The sequence below is a fragment of the Henckelia pumila genome, chromosome 1 (assembly GCF_033568475.1).
Source record: "Henckelia pumila isolate YLH828 chromosome 1, ASM3356847v2, whole genome shotgun sequence".
Lineage (NCBI taxonomy): Eukaryota > Viridiplantae > Streptophyta > Magnoliopsida > Lamiales > Gesneriaceae > Henckelia > Henckelia pumila.
This window is the reverse complement of record NC_133120.1, coordinates 57,225,030-57,237,128: the sequence shown is the minus strand read 5'-3', so window position 1 is coordinate 57,237,128 and position 12,099 is coordinate 57,225,030. Positions and strand designations below refer to the sequence as shown.

The window sequence follows — 12,099 nt, the reverse complement described above, 5'->3', positions numbered from 1 at the left end:
ATGTGAATTATTTTAATGCCTGAAATTTTATGTGATGTGATGTGATTTTTAAAGTTTTCAGGTTGGCATTTAATTTTGGGTCGTAGGAACGAGTCTAGCCTTGGAACGAGTTAACAAAAATATTTTTATTTAAATAAGTTTACAGTAGATGCAGTGTAATTATTATTGGGAGAGATAATGTAGTAACCCAGATTTCATTTTAAGATAATAATATGATAATCATGATTAAGGGTCTGGTCTAAACTGCTGAACTGATGAGCAACTAGGGAAATTGGAGCAGCTAGGGAAATTGGAGCAGCTAGGGAATATGAGCAGCTAGGCAAATTCGAGTAGCTAGGGAAATATGAGCAGCTAGGGAATTTGATGCTAGGGATTATACGGCTAAGGATTCTTTAGCTAGGGAGTTCTCTTGCTAGGGGTTCTGCTGTTAGGGAGTTCTCCTGCTAGGGATTCTACGGCTAGGGAATTCCGTTAATAAAGAAGTTTGAAAAGCTGCTAGGGAATCCCGAACTGCTATTAGGGAAGCCCGAACCCTCAAGGATAGGCAGACAGGTGCGTGGACGCTTGCATGAGTGACAGCTGGCGCCTAAGCATGAGGTATCAAAAATGGTAATGACTCAGCTCAAGCATTTGATACGTGGCGTGCATACAGGAGCTCGGACGTCTCGACATCGGCTCGAGAATCCCGAACACCCCAGATATTTGCCTATAAATAGGGGGTCACAGATTCATTTCAAAACACATTTTTCAGAGTGAGACCATGCTCAAGTGAGGATATGAATCCCGACCCGAACTACAATTTCCCGACCCAAACTAAGAGATCGAGAGATCTGACCCGAGCCAATATTGGAAAGACCCGAACTTATATTACCGACCCGAACTGATATTCCCGACCCGAACTGAACTATATAGAGGGCACCCGAGCAGCATTTTCAAAAGGCTAACGACGGACGAAGGCTTGGTGCCTAGGTCCTGAATTGTACTCGAACTAGCACGTAGGAGGTACGTACACATTGACTGAGATTTCCAACGAGTATTCATATTTATATGTTGCATTTACTTGGCATTATTATATGGCATGATATATGATTTACCGCTTTCCATATTCATATGTCATGTGTATATACACGTTGAGCCTACCTTGTTATACCTGATTATAGATCCGCTCAGCTCTATACTTGTTAATCTGTCACTGAGAGTACCACGACGGTGGGGACATGTATGTCTGTCTACTCTAGTGTACTAGACGAGTGTGGTTGTACCCAGAGGTTGATCAGCAAGGTTACAACACTCATGTGGCGCCTGTACTGAGCATGACTTATCAGATGACCCTTTACTAGTCATCACGGTTGCATGCATTGTATAAATATGTTTACTCATGTTTATGTACTGGACGTTAGCGCTCACGTCCTAGTTGTTATCTTGGACACCCTATTCCACGGGGCAGGTCGCAGGATGGATGGAGCCGATAGTTCGAGGCAGGACTAGGGAGCCGGAGCTTTTTAGGGGATTTTATACAGCAGGATTTGTTTAGCTATATAATGTTTTAGATAGTTGTATTTTAAGCTTTTTGATATGGTTGTATCACTATTACAATAAGCCTAGATATGTTTTACTAAGCTTTGTTTGTATGGATTATGTTTCCGCACGTTTTACTCTGTTAAGCATTCTTGCTTTATTAAGTTTAATGCATGCTATTAGTTTCCAGTTAGTAGGTGATTCAATGTAGGGTCACTACAGATATAATATTTCAAAGTATTTTAATTAACTAATGGGCCGCGTTGGGAACCCATTAGTCACAAATCTAATTAAGCGTTTCATTATTTTATTTCTCTCATTTTGGAACGCTCACTTTCTCTTCTCCCAATCTCTCACTCTCGTTCAAACGCTGCATCAAGGCTAGGGTTCTTCGATTTCCCAAGTCTAGATCATCTCTTCATCCAGGTTAATCCCAACCAAATCAATCAGAAAAGTTTTTACTGTTTTGAAACTCATTCAAGGCTATATCTATTTTGAATTTGAAATCCTAAGTGGTTTTTATGATGATCGATGCATGTTTCTTTGTAAAATTTTGTGAGTATGAAGTTTAAACGTGAAGCGTGAGGTGTTCCTGATGTCTTGGGTGTAGATGTAATGAGGTTTGATGGGGTTTGAAGTTAAGATGAAGAAATTTTGATGTGATATGGTGTTTTTGTAAGTTTTAATCAAACTCTTGATGTTGGTTGTTTTTCGAGTAAAATTCTTTTCAAGTTTTGAAGTTTTGTGCCTAGAAATGAATTCTTTTCAAATTTCAATATTTTTGGGTGAAGGAAAATCTTTTAAATTTGAGAAAATCAGGGAGAAGGGGAGCAGGATTCGTCGCCTGGGATTTTTTGCAGACCGCCTGTCGCTCGAGCGCATAAAGGTGCGCCCGAGCGAGAGACATGCCTCGCTCGATCGGGCACTTTGTGCGCCCGAGCGAGCGGGGTTCTGCCTCAAATTTTTGAGTTGAACCATTTCAAGTCTGTAATCCAATTTTAAGATCTTTTAAGCTTTTTTAAATGTTTTTAAGACATTGTATGGGAAAAAGTTTCAAAATAGATTGCCCAATACGGATAGAACGACTCACGTGGATCGGTTAAACTATGTATTGCATGATTATGTGATTTTCTCATGAAAGCTATTTCTCATGAAATGTTTTGTAGCAGTTCACGCATGAAGTTAACACGAGAAGTTTTAAGAGCATGATTTTACAAATTTTCGCGATTCATAACAATGACATGATACATTATGATATGATAATATGAATGTTATTTTGCATGGAAAACATTTTGATGGTTCATGCATCTTGTGGTGATTACACGGGGTATGCACTTTGGGATGGGCTCCGAAGTGTCTATCCATACATGGCTCACGAGATGGTTATACAGGGTATGCACTTCGAGATGAGCTCCGAAGCCACTATTCAAAGAATGAAAGTTTACGGGCGTAATTCCATATGCTTGTTGTACGACAGGAACCTATGAATGGCTCTTTAAGATGGTTACCACAATACTCATACCTCATCACCTTAAATTTTTTATGACGATGCATGTATGATAAGTTTTTCATGAAGGAATATGTAATACTTTTCTCATTTAAAGTTTATAAAACCCTTTTTATGCATTATGCTTGTTGAGTCGTTAGACTCACTATACTTGAATGGTGCAGGTAACGATGATGTTGATGCATTCATTGATGATTACGTGGGTGGACATGAAGAAGAGGCAGGGGTCTGTGTTGGCCATTTTCGGCAAAGTCTAAGTCTTTGAATGTTATTTTCTATTATTTTGTGCACTTTTATTACTCTTATTTAATTAAGAGATGATGCTTCCGCAAAGTTTTAAATTGTCCAAGATTTTTATTAATGAATTATGTATGTTGAGTAACGCTCCAATAAAGGTTGGGACGTTACAGCTTGGTATCAGAGCAGTTTGCTCTGGGATTCATCGCGCGCATGTATACTCACCATGACCCTATGTTTCTTCTTCATGTTTGTAAGTTTTTATGTTATGGATTGTTTAAGATGCATGATAGTATTTACAAACTACGAGTTATGCATGTTTCAAGTATGATGTTTATGTTTAAAACGTAATTAAGTATGTGGACTATGCTGGACATCAGGAAAATGGCTAACCGTAGGAACCCGAATAATGAGAGCGATCAGAACAACCAGAATAAACAGTTTTTGGCTGGGTTGGCGAATCTGTTGCAAGAGCAGAGTAGGGCCCAAGGAGAACAGATTCAGTAGTTGATTCAGGCGCAGGCAGGAGCCAGGAACAACAATCAAACGAGGGTCAATGATCCGATTTTCAAACAGTTCAAGGAATTGGGGCCACCAGAGTTCAAAGGAGGATCAATCCTATCGTGGCCGAGGAATGGGTAAAATCCTTGGAGGTTATTTTTGACTATATGCAGCTCAACGATGCAAATCGTGTGAAATGTGCGATCTTCATGTTTCGGGATGATTCCAGAGTATGGTGGCAGGGGGCCCGTTCAGCTGTGAATTTGGCTACGTTGACTTGGAATGGGTTCATGGATGTTTTCTATGCGAAGTATTTCACCATCAGTACCAGGACCCGTTTGGATAGAGAATTTCTGGAGATTTGCCAGGGGAGCATGTCTATTGCAGAGTACGTAAAGAAATTTGAGAGGAGGCGATACTTTGCGCCAATGATCGCTGAAAACCCTGCTGAGGAACTGAAGCATTTTATGGAGGGTTTGAATGCCTTCATCCATCGTGATGTCAGATTAAGTGGGGCGACCACTTATCAAGCATCAGTTGATGAGGCTATGTTATCTGAGAAGGATAGGAATTACATCATTAAGGAGTCGCAGGCGAAGAGAGTTAGTTATCAGGGAAGGAATCAGCAAGGGCCTAGTAAAAAGAGGCCGTACCAGGCTCCAGCGCAGAGGAGACCCCAGCAGCAGCAGCGCTAGAATCCTAACCAGGCGCGAACTCAAGGGCAGAATTAGTTGGCAGCTAATGTTCCTAAGCCGATGAATGCACCTATCTGCCAAAAGTGTGGGAAGCCACATTCGGGTCAATGCATGCTTGGAACTAATTCATGATTTAACTGCAAGAAGCTAGGGCATTTTTCTAAGGATTGCCCACAAGCAAAGGAACCTATCAAAGGAAGGATTTTTTCTATGACGCATGACCAAATTGATCCGGAGTTTGCAATCTTCTCAGATATGATTCGTATTGTCGATTTACCTGCTAATGCATTGATAGATACGGGAGCTACACACTCTTTTATATCTGTTAAATTTATGATGAAACTAGGAATTATGCCGGATGAATCTGTTTCGGGGTTTAGTGTGTCGTTGCTTTCGGGAAGGGAATTGAAAAGTAATCAAGTTGTTAGGGACTGTAAAATTCAAATGCAAGGTTTGGATATGTATGCAGATTTTATTGTTTTGGAGATGGAAGATTTCAATATAATTTTAGGGATGGACTGGTTGACTAGACATGAAGCCTTTATTGAATGTAAACAGAGAACAATGTTATTGAAACTTCAGAATGGGGAACTGTTTGTGTTCTATGTTGCAGCTAAGAGGAGCTTGTCAGGAGTGATTTCGGCAGGTAAGGCCTGGCAGCTTTTGAACAAGGGTTGTATAGGTTTTCTAGCAAGCCTTATGGGTGAGCAAGAGATGCAGTGACCAAAACTCGAAGAGGTGGAAGTGGTGAAGGATTTTCCAGAAGTCTTTCCTGATGATGTTGCGGGATTGCCTCCAGTCAGGGAAGTCAAATTTGGGATTGAGTTGTTGCCTGGAACTAAGCCAGCTTCTAAGGAACCGTACCGGTTAACATTGACTGAGATGAAAGAACTGAAGGATCAGTTGCAAGAGTCACTGGATAAGGGGTTCATTAAACCGAGTGTATCGCCTTAGGGTGCACCGGTGTTGTTTGTTAAGAAGAAGGATGAGTCGATGAGGTTGTGCATTGACTACAGAGAACTGAATCGAGTTACAGTGAAGAACAAATATCCCTTGCCCAGGATAGATGATCTGTTTGACCTTATGCTCCGAGCTGTGGTATTCTCAAAAATCGATCTATGATCAGGCTACCACCAACTGAAAGTGAAGGATGAAGACGTGCAGAAGACAGCATTCAGGACTCGCTATGGCCACTACGAGTTCTTGGTAATGCCGTTTGGGTTGACCAATGCACCAGCCGTGTTCGTGGATCAGATGAACAAGGTGTTTCAACCTTTCTTAGTCAGTTTGTCATAGTTTTTATAGATGACATATTGATCTATTCTCACAGTCTTGAGGAACATCGTCAGCACTTGTTTACAGTGTTGCAGATTTTGAAGAAGAAACAATTGTATGCTAAGTTCAGTAAGTGTGAATTTTGGCTAGAGAAGATCGCATTTTTGGGGCATATAGTTTCAGCGAAGGGGATTGAGGTTGATCCGTCTAAGGTCAAAGCAGTTCGGAATTGGGTTGCTCCGAAGAATGCTAAAGAAATACGGGGTTTCTTGGGTTTAGCTGTCTACTACAGGAGGTTTATTAAAGATTTCTCCAAAATAGCTCTACCATTGACATCTTTAACCCGGAAGAGTGTGAAGTTTGTATGGTCAGAACAGTGTGAGAAAAGCTTTGAAGAGTTGAAGGAGAGACTGATGACAGCGCCAGTGCTAGCGATTACAAAAGGCACAGGTAGTTTTGTGGTTTATACCGATGCTTCTAAGAGTTTGTTAGGGGCTGTTTTGATGCAAAATGGTAAAGTGATAGCTTATGCATCACGACAGCTGAAAATTCATGAGAAGAATTATCCGACAAATGATCTTGAGTTGGCAGCAGTTTTTTTTGCCTTGAAGATGTGGAGACACTATTTGTATGGTGAGAAGTGTCAGATTTTCATCGACCACAATAGCTTCAGGTACTTTTTCACTCAGAAGGATTTGAGTATGAGGCAGAGATGCTGGCTGGAATTGGTGAAGGACTAAGATTGTGACATTAGATACCATCCAGGTAAGGCTAATGTAGTAGCAGATGAGTTGAGTTGCAAGTCTGCGACATTGAACCAGTTGACAGTTCAAAAAGAATTAATTGCAGATTTTGAGTGTATTAATTTGGAGGTATCCGAACCAATGGAGGTATGCACTCTATCAGCCTTAACAGTAGTACCAAGTTTTCTTGATAGAATTCGAGTAGGTCAAGCTTCTGATGAACATTTGAAATTATGGAGGAATAGGGTTGAGGCTAAGGGTGGTACCCTGTATACCGTCAAAGATGGAATTGTTGATCACAAGAGTAGAATGTGGGTGTGAGCAGTAGATTCACTAAGACAAGAAGTGATGACAGAAGCACATACTGCTCCATATTCTCTCCATCCCGGAAGCACCAAGATGTTTAAGGATTTGAAATCTTTATATTGGTGTCCAGGGATGAAGAGGGATATTTTCAGATTTGTGAGTGAATGTTTGACTTGTCAGCAGGAGAAGATTGAGTACCAGAGGCCAGTAGGACTTTTGAAACCATTGCCTATACCCACATGGAAGTGGGAAGACGTCACTATGGATTTCGTGGTAGGATTGCCAGTTACACCACGAAGGATGAACTCAATTTGGGTGATAGTTGACATGTTAACAAAGTCAGCTCATTTTCTTCCAGTCAGGAATAATTTCTCGATGAATCAGTATGCAGAGCTGCACATTCTGGAAATTGTAAGATTACATGGAGTTCCAATGAGAATAGTGTCTGACAGAGATCCTAAGTTTACCTCAAATTTTTGGGGAAGTTTACACCGAGGTTTGGGAACAAAGTTAGCTTTCAGCACAACTTTCCATCCTCAGACAGATGGTCAATCAGAACGAGTAATCCAGATACTTGAAGACATGTTGAGGGCTTGCATGATCACAACAATACTCTACCAAACTAGATATGGTAGATAATGATAAAGAGCATACCTTCCTACTTAGGGCATCTGCAGCAGCATTTGAATTTCTTGGATAATATTTGATCTCGCAATCAAAATCTTTCAATAAGTCTAGCCATATTCGTTGCCTCATGTTCAGTTCAGACTGCAAAAACAGATATTTCAAGATTTTATGGTCAGAATAAATTTCAAACTTCTCACCGTATAGATAATGTCGCCATATATTCAATGCAAAGACAATGACTGCCAATTCAAGATCATGAATTGTATATCTCGTCTCATGCGACTTCAACTATCTCAAGGCATAAGCAATAACATGTCCTCGCTGCATAATAATACATCCTAATCCCCTGTGAGAAGCATCACAATATACAATAAAATCACCAGTACCTGAAGGAATTGTCAAAACTGGTGCACTCGTCAACCTCTTCTTCAACTCAATGAAACTAGCCTCACATGCTTCAGTCCAAACATACGGTGCATTCTTCTGAGTCAATTGAGTAATAGGCTTCGCAATGCTAGAAAAATCTTTGATAAATCGGCGATAATAACCTGCTAAACCCATAAAACTCCGTATCTCTGGTACAGATGTCGGTCTAGGCCAACTGATCACTGCTTTGACTTTGCTTGGATCAACATAAATGCCATCTCCGGAGATAATATGTCCAAGAAATACCACTTTCTTCAACTATACATCATATTCGAGTTTGTGCTATTCGAGCTGAGCCATAACTGTTGATTCAAATAAAATAAGCGCAGAAATCAGATTTGAGTATTCAGAAATCAATTTAGATGATCAAATCAGGGAATTGTTCCGAATATCAGGTCAGTGCTGATGATGTTTTATATGTGAATAACAGAATCATTGTTCCAGATGTTTCAGATTTGAGACAGCAGATATTAAAATAAGCTCACTGTAGTAGATTCAGTGTTCATCCTGGTGGTGGTAGCGCTCAGTCGTGTCACGCCCAAATTACCCATCTCAAATCAGATAACAAAATATGCAGTAGTGTGAGTAGGGATCGTTTCACGAGGAAAATGAAATTTAAATAGTGTTCTTAAAATATTGAAAACAATAAAAGAGGTTTTTTGGATTTTACTAACTACTATGCAAGAATTAAAATAAGAAAGATCAATAAACTAACGAGACTTGGTATCGGTCGACTACACCCTTGAAATTATTCATTCGATCATCGTTTCCCTAAAAATAATTAATTCACATTGAATATTCATCATTGGAAATTTAATTTCTATTTCACCTTAATTTTAGTTAACTAGACACCAGCGTTCTAAGTTAACCCTTATCCCATAAATTAACCCAATACCAGTGATTAGATTTAAACAAACGGCAGCATTCAAATGAGTAAAACTGATGAATCTAGACAACACAAATAAAAGCGATTGTATGTGATCTATTCAATTGTTGTTCCTACGATTTAACAAATTCAACAGCAGAAAATATTAATCATAGTTGCTTCAAAAATCAGATGATTCAAACAATTACGGATTTGAATTCTAATTTAGCAATAGATTGTATAGAAAAATCCTAAGGTGATCAATCCTAAAATCTCACATAAAAGCATGACAATCAATCTAAAACAACTCTTGATACGCAATTTGGAATTAAACAATGAAAAATTCGAATCTCATGAATAAACAAAATCAAGGGTTCGTCTTCCTCAACCAAGTACTAAAACTTAGCCACAAATTTTCATGAATTTTCAAGCAAAATTCATGAAAGAAAAATTAAATCTAAAAAAAAGAGAAGAAAACCTAGCCGCCAAGATGTTCTCCACGTTCTAAGCCGTCCAAAAAGATCTTCAGAATAATTCCCAAGACTCTAAAATTTGAGATATATATTTTAATTAAGGCTAGAGTCCTTAAAAATAAAAATTCCTAAATTACAGATTTTTTCGCGAACAGCCCGTCTCGCTCGATCTGTAGAACTTGACCGATCGAGCGAGCGTGTTTTTCCAATCCTAATGTTTTCCAATTCCTTGGCACCGCTCGATCGGTAGGATCTTGCGGATCGAGCGGTCATCTTTTCTTGCCAAGCGCAAACAAGTAGTGCGTTTGCACAAAAAGTAGTGCAAACAAGCTTCCAAATTCTGTTCTGCACTTCACTTGTGCAAATATCATGTGCAAACGCGCATGATCTTCCTCAACAGCGCTTGTTCTTTTCTTCATTGCATGGCTCGGATCTTTGTTGCACACTCTTCTTCTATATTTTTGCTCATTTCCTACTTTTCCTAAATCAAACCAAAAACATTCATTAGTAACTATACAATGAATTTAATCAAGGAAAACTCTTCTAATCACACCAATTAACACACATAAATATATGAAAATATCATCACATCAAAATCCCTCATACTTAATCCTTGCTCGCCCTCGAGCAACCCAAAAGCAACAATAAAGTCTAATGCATGATCCATAACAAAAATAACAATGATCATCACATTTGTGCCTCAGGAATAAACTCAATGTATGATCAAGAAAGGCGTTAAGATGCTAACAACGGAACAAGTTCAATATCCAGACATTTCAACTAGAGTTATAGCCTCGAACGTGTGTGTGTGTGTCATGTTACCCAGTTACATGCAACTTCAAAAGACAAAGTCTCAAGACTGTTCGCCGACCTATAAAAATTCAGTGTAATGCTTCACAATCAAGAACCCTCCTCTCAACAATCCTTCAACACAACACAACTCTCTTGAGATATAATTACGCACCGTCGGATTTTGTACCCGACATTTTAAATTCCCAATAATTACCAGCAGACTTGGCTATAACTGTTGGAAAACTGGCGAGTTCCCAGACCAATTACGATTGATACCCGGTGCAGCGGAAGTTTAAAAATTTTCTCATGGAACGATTCCATGGTGTGGGTATCAACCATACAACGATTGAATTACGTGTGTGTAAAATTTAAATAACAATTAAATAAATTTTACCTCAAATCTCGCAACGAGATTAATGGACACCAACAGAACAATTCTGCTCTTGTTGTCTCTCCCTGGAACCGATGAACGCCTTCAATCAGGTCCACGAACAGAGGTTTAATCCCTCTGATAGATTGCACTAGAAAATCTATCAGAAGTTTTCTGCGAAGAGAATACACGAATTTGATTCGTTATTCCTTACTGCGATTCAAAATCACAGACCGGAAAATCTCGGGCAGAGGTAGGGAGGGGCGGCCGAAATATTCTTAAGAGAGGCTAGGGTTTTTCGAAAATTAGCTCTCAAAAATTATGACCTGTTGTGTGTAATTTCTGTACTGAAATAACTTATTTATAATGCAGGCCACTAACACCTTAGGGCCCATTAGTCATAAGCTGGGGCCCGACAAGCAAAGCCCACTCGTTCAGAAATTAATATAAAATTCATCGTGACTCCGATTGATGAAACGATTTCACCAATGTGCACAGAAACCATTTCTGCACGTTTTAAAGTCAAAATAAATTTTCCTGAATCCGAATTCAGTGATTTCCAAAAATGTCCATCCCTATGTCATTTTAGGAAATCCTACTCCCTTACTCTTATTTAAGAAGTCCAACTCCTTAGTTCATTAAATTTAACTCTTTAAATTTAACTATCTCAACGGGGATTAAAACTCCATTACACTGTGTGACCCTCAATGGTTCAGGGATACAGCTAGCCGTGGGCTCACAACTCCTTGTGACTCGGAACAACACTTTCCGACTTGCCCAACGAATCATGGTAAAGCGCCTAGCAACATCGCCCCATGATTCCCTAGGTATCACTGATAGTGCCTACAAGAACCAGTAGATTTTGGTTAACGTACAGTACGGTCCCTTCATCCATATATCCCGATCGAATCAACAACCATTGGTATATCGAGAGTCGCTCAAGATTCGATAACTATGCAATACATCTTGAAGATCAAATTAGTGACATCGCATGTGCTACTAAGAAACCATTTCTTAAATCACATCAAGTACTCTGGCCAGAGATTTGTCACACTAATATCTCCTCAGATCGCATAGGATATCCATACTCGCAAGTATGTGGTGAATCCTTGACAACAATGCATTGACTCCTATATGTGTCGTAACTGTACCCAATCTCGACACCTGATGACCCCCTCAGAGTCGGTAAACGAGTCAAAGCACAGTACTAGCATATAGAGTCTCCATGATGTTTCAAGTCGTAAGGACTAATGGTGTACAACCAAAACCGCGGACTTTATCCACTCGATAAGTGATAACCACTTGGAAAGTCCGGATAGGGTAGTTCGACTATTCATCCTATGAATATCCATTTGCATGCTTCGAACATCTCCATGTTCCCTACCAATGAAACGTGGTACTCCGCATCGCAAATGCTAGTCTCAAACTCGAGCGATCCTTATCCTTATTATCGGACGGCTCAATCGACTAGGAACGATTTTAGAATATACAGTGACTATAAGATGTATTTCATGATAGACATCTCCATGTTCTACCACATCTTACATACACTATAGTATATTCAAGGTCTTTATCAAAACAACAATAGTATATCACAATATAACAATATGAAGTAATATAAAGTCATTGCCATAAAAGTGTAAATAATATTAAACAAAAGATTGTTTATACAAAGAGTCAACAAAGCCCATAGCCACACAGTTGGCTCACTGGGCACCCACTCTTACAATCTCCCACTTGCCCTATAGCCAACTAGTCATACTA

At 39.4% G+C, this 12,099-nt stretch overlaps 2 protein-coding genes across 2 annotated transcripts; both read left to right on the top strand.

The window, feature by feature from the left end:
* Positions 1–3,646: 3,646 nt before the first annotated feature.
* LOC140863022 (uncharacterized) lies at positions 3,647–4,458 on the top strand. The gene is made up of 2 exons (XM_073266116.1): positions 3,647–3,740; positions 3,839–4,458. The coding sequence occupies exons 1-2, from the start codon at positions 3,647–3,649 to the stop codon at positions 4,456–4,458; spliced, it is 714 nt and encodes a 237-aa protein (XP_073122217.1).
* A 210-nt stretch (positions 4,459–4,668) lies between these two features.
* LOC140863017 (uncharacterized) lies at positions 4,669–5,412 on the top strand. Its single transcript, XM_073266102.1, has 2 exons — positions 4,669–5,104; positions 5,195–5,412. Exons 1-2 carry the CDS (start codon positions 4,669–4,671, stop codon positions 5,410–5,412), a joined length of 654 nt encoding a protein of 217 aa, XP_073122203.1.
* Positions 5,413–12,099: the final 6,687 nt, after the last annotated feature.

Bases quoted from the DNA above. Each gene is read 5' to 3' on its own strand.
- LOC140863022 (XM_073266116.1), top strand. From the start codon at position 3,647: ATGGCTAACCGTAGGAACCCGAATAATGAGAGCGATCAGAACAACCAG. The intron at 3,741-3,838 runs GTAGGGCCCAAG...ATTTTCAAACAG, and splicing joins GAATCTGTTGCAAGAGCAGA to TTCAAGGAATTGGGGCCACC.
- LOC140863017 (XM_073266102.1), top strand. From the start codon at position 4,669: ATGACGCATGACCAAATTGATCCGGAGTTTGCAATCTTCTCAGATATG. The intron at 5,105-5,194 runs GTAAGGCCTGGC...CAAAACTCGAAG, and splicing joins GTCAGGAGTGATTTCGGCAG to AGGTGGAAGTGGTGAAGGAT.